We start from the raw sequence: 8,963 nt of genomic DNA on the forward strand, positions 1-8,963 counted from the left end.
TAGTATATTAGCCTTTATTTATATATGTATATATTTGTGGTCATGCTGGTGTAAACAAATCTACTGCACTGCCACTCATAAAAATATAGCATATACAATTATGTAAAGTACATAATACTTGATAATGATAACAAATAACTATGTTACTGGTTTATATATTTACTATATATAACTTTTCGTTATTTTAGAGTTTACTCTTCTGGTTTAAAAAAAAAACCAAAACAGTCCACTGAAGTGGCTCAGTTGGTTGAGTGTCATCCTATGTACTGAAGGGTTACCGGTTCAACTCCTGGTCAGGGCACGTATAGAGAGCAGCTGATCGATGTCTCTCTCTCTCTCTCTCTCTCTTGTTCTCTTCCTTTTCTAAGCATGTCCTCAGGTGAGGATTGATTAAATACATAAATAAATAAATACATAAATACATAAATAAATGAATAAATACAAACTTCACTGTAAAATATGCTATGTTACACTGGCAACAGCCTCATGCATCTCATGGTTAAGTCTTTTGATTGCACCATTTTCTCTTGTGCTTGATTTAATCTCAGGTTGTTTTGTACAGTAACATGCTGTACAGGCTTGTAGGCTAGGAGCATTAGGCTATACCATATAGCCAGTTGTGTAGTAGGCTATACTATCTGTGTTTGTGTAAGTGCACTATATGATATTCTCACCAAGACAAACAACTAACGACACATTTCTCATAATGTATCCCCATCGTGAAGCAGCACATGACTATAATAATAAATACATTAAAAAACATTTAATTTCCTAAACTTACTTTTTAGATTTTTTAAAAATTATTGAATTTATTGGGTTAGATTGGTTAATAAAATGATATAGGCTTCAGGTATACAATTCTGTAATATATCATCTGTATACTGTATTGTGTTCACCACTCCAAGTTAAATCTCCTACTATCACCATTTATCCCCCTTTAAGCTCCCCCACAGCTCTAGATTTTTTTTTAATGAAAACTAAAAGGGTCCCTGTCCATTCTTATTAAACACATTAGTTTTTAGTTTACCAAAACCATGGTAAGAAAATTTAAAAACCTGGTGAGATTTTAGGCAAGATGTTATGGCATAAAAAATCCTAGTTCTAGATTCATTTTCCTTAACCAAGCGATGAGCAATAACTTTGTGGGAAGTAGTTAAGGTTTTTCCTCCACTTAATCAGGTGTGTGATTTTGGAAAACTACCAGCCTCTCTGAGCCTACTTCCCATAATACAATGGAGATAATAATAATACCCTCCTCATGGAAACTGCTGTGATAAGCAAGTAAACTATCACTACAGTGACAGTCTTTCTAGGCTGTCACGTTTTCAAAATTTTCCTTTTCAAACTGGCTTCATTCTCTGTTAAACAACTCAGGACTTTCCTACCTAAAACTAATTTAAAAACAACCAAATGAACTATAAAATCAATGTAAAGATGCATCAAATGCCTATAGTTTTAGAATGGAAAGTAGCATATTATTATAGGACAGTAGTTATCATATGGCACTACAGTATCATCTATATATATAAAAGGCAAATATGCTAAGTGTCCCTTTAGGTAATGACGTCATGTAGCTTCACTGGGCTTCCTCTCCCTAGCAACTAGCCTCCTGGCAATTTCTTCAGCCCAGGAACATGACTTGCTTCAAAGCCAGATGCAGACATTTTACACTGTAATCAAATGTCTGTGAGGCACTTTCCCGTGCCTCTTCTCATTTGATCCTCACAGAAGTCCTGCACAGGTAGATGGGGGACTCAGTTGAACCCTATTTTCTTTTCATTAGCCGGAAAACAGAGATTTCGAAAGCTTAGAAACTTGACCTGCCTGAAAAGAAGTAAGAAATGGTGAACCTTGAAAATGACTTCAGGTTTTCTCACTGCGCAGAATATAGTCACACGCTGCTGCAGTTAAATATTTTACCGTTTGTTCTCCCTGCATGATCTACAATAATAATCTGCTTTGTGTTGATATTTACTGCTGTGTTGCTGGTAATTACCTGAAAGAGAAGTTGGGGTGCTTCACTGGGCTACATCAGAAAGCAGGTCTAATTAAGCAAGTTTATTCCATACATATAAAAGGCTAAGTTGACTTGCGCATGTGCGATACATATAAAGCTCTTGCTGGTGCCAATCCCAGGCATGTGTTTCAATCTATCATTGTGAATCGTGAATTTGGTTGACATTTCTATTATAGAGAAAGGGTGAATGGCGATATTAAAATATTTTTTCTAATTAATTTCCTTTCAATGTGCACAATGACCACTAGTAAATTTATAAAACCTTTTTTGCAAAGTACTTCCTACAAGCAATAGCCATGTTTTCTCTACTTTATTTTCATGGTTCTGTGCAGTGTGTACACTATCCAATCCTTAAATTAAAAAAAAGTTATCTGATCATTCACTAGTTTCTTAGAAATTGGGGTGGGGAAGATATTTGGGTGGGGGAGATATTCAGGTATAATCAGAACACATTATATTTATAAATTACCCAGGAATACATGCAATTTAATAGTAGGAAAAGTATTGACATAAAATTTAATAGGGTGCAACAGTACTCCTAATGACCATCACACTCTTTCTATCTTAAGTCACCAAATGTGGTTATGTTAGACATCTCCAGTCAGCATAATGTGTTTCGCCCCCTCTCTCCCTCTCCCCCCCCCCCCCACACAGATAAAAATAAAAAGCAATTTTAGTATGCTTATAAGTAAAGCCTCCTCTTCCTTATAAACTGGGTCCAAAGAGGGCAAAAAGAACTTACCTTTGACTTATAAAACTACATTCAAATCTAGGACATTGAAAGGACAATAGAAAAAAAGAACAAACTGGAAGAACTTTAAAAGATCACACACAGGGCCCTAGCTGGTTTGGGCTCAGTGGATAGAGCATCGGCCTGTGGACTGAAGGGTCCCGGGTTCGATTCCAGTCTAGGGCACATGCCTGGGTTGCTGGATCAATCCCCAGTAGGGTGCATGCAGGAGGCAGCCAATCAATAATTCTCTCTCATCATTGATGTTTCTATCTTTCTCTCTCCCTCTCCCTTCCTCTCTGAAATCAATACAAATAAATAAATAAATAAATCACACATAGAGGGGGGAAAAGAGGAGGGTCGATAAGGTAACAGACAGAACAGCTGAGGAGAAAAACTTTTAAGGATAAATTAAATGACTATTGGATTTAATAATGGGAAAAACACTGGTAACCACGGATTTTGTGTGGAGAGGGTAAGCATAAGGACTATATGGCATTTAAAAGGACAGTAAGTGAAACATAAAATGATCACCAGACATTCAGTGAGGAGCAAGGGGTCCCAGATGCGAGAGCCCCAGATTGCGAGATGGATGTCTGCCTGCCAGCTTAGGCCCGATTCCCCTGGGGATCGGGCCTACGCCTGCAGGCGGACACCCCCCGATGGGTCCCGGACTGCCAGAGGGCACAGACTGGGCTGAGGGCACCCCTCCCCACCCTAGTGTACGAATCTCATGCACCGGGCCTCTAGTCCTATCTAATAATAGACAAACATGGTAATTAACCATACCTCCGCTACGCTTCCCAGTGGCTAATCAGGGTGATATGCAAATTAACTGCCAACCAAGATGGCAGCGGGCAGCCATGCAGCTGAAGAAAACATGAGGCTTGGTTGCCCCGGCGACGAAGGCAGCCAAGGTTCCCCGCCTGCTGCACCCGGCTCTGAGCCTGAAAACAACAGCTCTGAAATGCAACTATGTTTCAATTATAGAAGCGAAACAAACCCCAGAGACCTGCTTTCAGACAGCCGGCATCGGAGCTGGAGCTGCAACAAAGTTTCAATTACAGAAGGTAAATAAATCCCAGGATAAAAAAAGAAAAAAAGGAGAGACTGGCAGCTTCAGTTGCAGGCTGGGCCCACCTGAAAACAGCCCTCAGCCCCTCATCCAGGCTGGCCAGGCACCCCAGTGGGGACCCCCACCCTGAAGGGGGTGCAGGCAGTCTGAAAACAGCCCTCAGCCCCTCTTCCAGGCTGGCCAGGCACCCCAGTGGGGATCCCCACCCTGAAGGGGGTGCGGGCAGCCTGAAAACAGCCATCAGCCCCTCACCCAGGCTGGCCAGGCACCCAAGCGGGACCCCAACCCTGATCCAGGACACCCTTCAGGGCAAACCAGCTGGCCCCCACCCATGCACCAGGCCTCTATCCTATATAGTAAAAGGGTAATATGCAAACTGACCCTAACAGCAGAAAGACTGGGAATGACTTGTCACTATGACACACACTGACCACCAGGGGGCAGACGCTCAATGCAGGAGCTGCCCCCTGGTGGTCAGTGTACTCCACAGGGGGGAGCTCTGCTCAGCCACAAGCCCGGCTGATGGCTGCCAGTACAGCAGTGGTGGTGGGAGCCTCTCCTGCCTCCTCAGCAGCGCTAAGGATGTCCGACTGCAGCTTCGGTCTGCTCCCCGCTGGCAAGTGGACATCCCCCGAGGGCTGCCGGGCTGCCAGAGGAATATCTGATTGCCAGCTTAGGCCCAATCCCCTGGGGAGCAGGCCTCAGCCAGCAGATGGTCATCCCCCGAGGGGTCCCAGACTGTGAGAGGGCACAGGCCGGGCTGACGGATTTCCCCCCCTCCACCCCCCAGTGCACTAATTTTTGTGCACCGGGCCTCTAGTATGAATATAATATAAAATAAAATGAACAGTTAAGTCTCAAATTCTAGGAATAAGAGAAGAATCACAAATTATTTTCTACAACACAGATTAACAACTTGTACATTTATAGCTTATTTGGCTCTGACAAATTGGAGGGGACATGAGCAACAGTGCAAAAGCAATAAGAGTAACAGGCAAAGCTTCAGTGTCAGGAAAGACTAAGTGGTGAGGAATAAAGCCCATCTAAATAGCAAAATGTTGTCTTACAGAAATGCAGGTTCAGTGTTAGCAAATATTCAGATTTTAGTCCCAGGACCTCAGGGTCACCATAACCTGCGAATGCTCAAATCCCCTATATAAAATGGCATAAATTCACACCATATTACAAAGCTATAGCAATTATAACATTATGATACTGGCACAAAAATAAACACAGAGATCAATGGAACAGAGCTGAGAGCCCAGAAATAAACTCATCCATATATGGTCAATTAACTTACTACAGAGGAGCCAAGAATAAACAATGGGAAAGGACAGTCTCTTTAATAAGTGGTGCTGGAAAAACTGGACAGCCATGTGCCAAAGAATGATACTGGACGACTATCTTACACCATACACAAAAATAAATTTAAAATGGGTTGAAGACTTGAATATAAGACTGAAACCACAAAACTCTCAGAAGAAAATATAGGCCATAACCTTTCTGACATCAGTCTTGGCAATGATTTTATAGATTTGACACCAAAAGCAAAGGCAACAAAAGAAAGTGGGACTACATCAAACTAAAAAGCTTCTGCATGGGAAAAAAATAAACAAAATGAAAAGGCAACCTACAGAATGGGAGAAGATATTTGCAAATGACATATATGATAAGGAGTTAATAAAAAAATATATAAAGAACTATACAACTCAAAATAACACAAAAAAACTAACAATCCAATTTAAAAGTGGACAGAGTAAAAAATTTTCCAAAGAAGACATGCAGATGGCCAACAAGCATATGACAAATGCTCAACATCACTAATCATCAGGAAAGTACAAATTAAAACCATGGTGAGAAATTACCTCACACCTGTAAGATTAGCTATTATCAAAAGACAACAAATTACAAGTTTTGGAGAGATTATGGAGAAAAGAGAATTCTCATGCACTGCTGATGGGGTTGAATATTGGTAGAACCACTATGGGAAACATGGAGGTTCTTCAAAAAATTAAGAATAGAGTGATCATATGACCAAACAATTTCACTTCTGGGTATCTGCCCAAATAAAACAAAAACACTAATTTTAAGGGGGAAAAAAAATGGCGTAAATCAATGCATATAGCCTGCCTTCAGCATCCACGGACTCCCAACCACAGAAACAGTACCGTATTTATTGGAGGGGAAATCCATGTATAACTTCACCTGCACAGTTCAAATGCATGTTGTTCAAGGGTCCAACTGTATATGGATCTTTTCCACTGGTGCCTTAATATGAGAGCAATGAAACAAAATGTCCTGTTTGAGGGTATGTCCAGCTTTTTTTCTATTCCTTGGAATGCTGCTAAAGCATCTGCTTGCCTTGCTTTTTAAAAGTCTGACTGCTTTATAAAAATTAAAGAAACAAAAAACAAAATTCAAGTGCTTTGAATGCGGTGAGAATTTAAAACCATTCACTGTATGCATGAATGACTAGTACATAACTTGGAGACAAAAAATAAATTATCTCAAAACAGGAAATGTCAGGCATAGGTTTCCTGTGGTAGGAAATATATAAAAACCAGAAGTTCAGATGCATCTTGCAAAATGCATGAATGGTGTGTTCTGTCCCCATCTGGGTAAAGAACAGAAACATAATGGTCTTGGAATCACAGCCCAAAGTTTACTTGGATGTAGGGTCGTTAGTGAGGAAAGCCATGCTGTTAGATAATTAAAAACCTCTTTCCTTGTACGCCAATGTTTATGGCAGTTTTATTCATAATCGCTGAAATCTGGAAACATGTCCACAACTAGGGAAGAGATAAACTGTGGTATAACCATGCAATGGAATAGTACTAGGCAACAGAAAAGAACTACCGAGACAAGCAACGTGGATGAATATAAAATCATTCTGCTAATTTAAAGTATAACACATAAGGCTACACACACTATGATTCCCGCTCTATCACAGTCTGGAAAAGGCAAAACCTGCAAGGACTGACATCAGTGGTTGCCAAAGGGCACAGGGAACTTCCCGCGGTGGAGATGCTCTCAACCCTGATCCTGGTGGTAGTAGAATGACATTATGTTTGCCAGGCCTCGCTGAAGACTACACCTAAAGGGGGTCATTTAACGTATGTCAATTGCACCGGAAGAACTGGCACCCCCCCCTCCAAAAAAAACACAAACTTTCCCTTTGTGGGGTCCCAACAAAGAGGATGAAACTGGCCCAAAGAGCTGCCAGATGCCCGGGAGGCGGCCGCCGCCGCCGCCGCCGCCGCCGCCTTCGGGGCAGGGAGGGGACTGGGAGGGCCGAGAGCAGGAGGGCAGGGAGGGGGCAATTCCAGACCGCAGCCCCACAGCCAGCCTGGGAGGAAGGTCCTCACTGAGGAGCAACAGAGATGCCGTAAATGCGCGCTTCGCCGCCGCCGTGACCCCCCCTTCTATGGACCCGACATTGCGCAGGGTTCCTTACCGATGTTCCCTTCGATGGAAATTTTCTTGATGCGGGTTCCCTCCGAGCTGGTCGCGGGAGAGGGGCAGCTCCTCTTGGGTGGGGTGGCCATGTCTCGACAGGGGGCGGCCGAGCGCGTCGGGCAGGTGGCTGGGAAGTGGACACAGGTGCTCGCGCCTCCGCCGCCCTGCAGGCTGGACTCCGGCTCGTCACAGGATCTCGCGCCGGCGGGTCTCCGATTTAATTTTGGCGCGCGGAGGCGGGCGCCCGCCCAGAGGGGAGGCCACGCCTCTCACCGCCGCCGCTCGGAAGGTAAGATCGGGCCCCTCCGCGTTCGCCCGCCCGCCCCCCAAGGCCGGGGCCGCTGGGCGCAACCGGCAAGGAGAATCCCGCGAGAGCACAGGGCGGGGCCGCGCGCGCGCTGACGCAGGCGCGCCGCTTCCGGGGACGCCGCGGGGGAGCGGGGAGTGAGTGCTTCCGGAGGGGAGGGAACCACTGGCAAAGACCTGGGATCGCCGAAGGTTGCAGGGCGCCCGAGGGCAGAGGGTGTTGCCTGCTGTCGTCACCTGGGCTGGGCTCCGGGACCTCGCCTCTGCAGTGGGGCTGGTGGAGATAAAGCGTCTCAACAGAATTGGTTGGACTTGAACCTTTGAACTTATCGGGCTGAAGCAATGTGTAATAGAAAATTCAGACACTGGCCTGTGTTCTCAGCCTGGAGGACGAGCATCAGGCTAAGTTCTGCTGGGCAACCCAGCCAGGCAGTTTCCAGCTCTTTTCATGAATTAACTAGCAATCCAGTGCTGAAGATCCCACAATTAGCCCCATTTATCAGTGAGGAAACAGGCACTGAGAGGCTGTTGTTCAAAGTCAGCAAGTGGAACTGGGGTGGAAATTTAGAGCAGAGCAGGCTGTATTAACAAACTATGTTACTTCTTCACCAATGCACTAACCCAACCCCAAATCATTTGCCTTGTCAAGTCTTCACAAATTTATTGTTTATTTGTCTAAAAGATTAAAAAGCTCCCTACTTTGCCCACTGTGAGTTTCATATTTTTATGGGGCTGCTGTACAAACGAAATAAAATTAGTTTTTCTCCTATTAATCTGTCTTATGTCAATTTACTTATTAGACCAGCTAAAGAACCTAGAAGGGAATAAGGAAAACATTTTTCACCTCTACAATGCTATGTAGAAGTTAACACATTGGGTCTATTTCCATTCAACATGACTAGAACTTATTTAACTTTCCATGCCCTTATACCTGGCACATAGTTAACAAATAAACGTTGAATTTTTTAACTCAACACAGAGTGCTTATGTGCAATGTACTCTGCTAGAACACTCAGCTAGCTGGAGGCAAATACAGAGTAAAAATTGCCCAGAGGAACTCATTTTTTGATTATGGTAAAAAAAAACAAAAACTAAAAAAAAAAAAGTAGTAAACTAGACACTACTGTATTGAGTTCAAATTACCTACAGAAACCAATGGCCTTGTTATTCTTTTTTACTTTGCAACTATCATCACATTTAAAATGCATCTAAAGGTGGAGTTCAGAAGAAGGTGGGTAAACAGTGAATCATTCTCAGAAATAAAGGGCAGAAATCAAAATGTGATCTCATGAGGAACTCTAGAATAAAAACAGCAAAAATTATTCTTTGTAATTTCCCTCTATTATTTTGTTACTAGAGGCTCAGTGCACAAATTTGTG

General features: G+C 43.3%; 1 protein-coding gene across 1 annotated transcript in view; it reads right to left on the reverse strand.

Moving 5' to 3' along the window:
* DCK (deoxycytidine kinase) overlaps nucleotides 1-7,624 on the reverse strand; it is a 28,934-nt gene extending 21,310 nt beyond the window's left edge. Inside the window, exon 1 of the mRNA XM_070395311.1 lies at nucleotides 7,277-7,624. Coding sequence (XP_070251412.1) covers nucleotides 7,277-7,367 — 91 coding nt within the window. The 5' untranslated portion in view covers nucleotides 7,368-7,624. The remainder of the gene's footprint in view (nucleotides 1-7,276) is intronic.
* Nucleotides 7,625-8,963: the final 1,339 nt, after the last annotated feature.

This window comes from Myotis yumanensis, unplaced genomic scaffold (assembly GCF_028538775.1).
Source record: "Myotis yumanensis isolate MYYU_CA2020_CCGP unplaced genomic scaffold, mMyoYum1.0.hap1 SCAF_1, whole genome shotgun sequence".
Taxonomy (NCBI): domain Eukaryota; kingdom Metazoa; phylum Chordata; class Mammalia; order Chiroptera; family Vespertilionidae; genus Myotis; species Myotis yumanensis.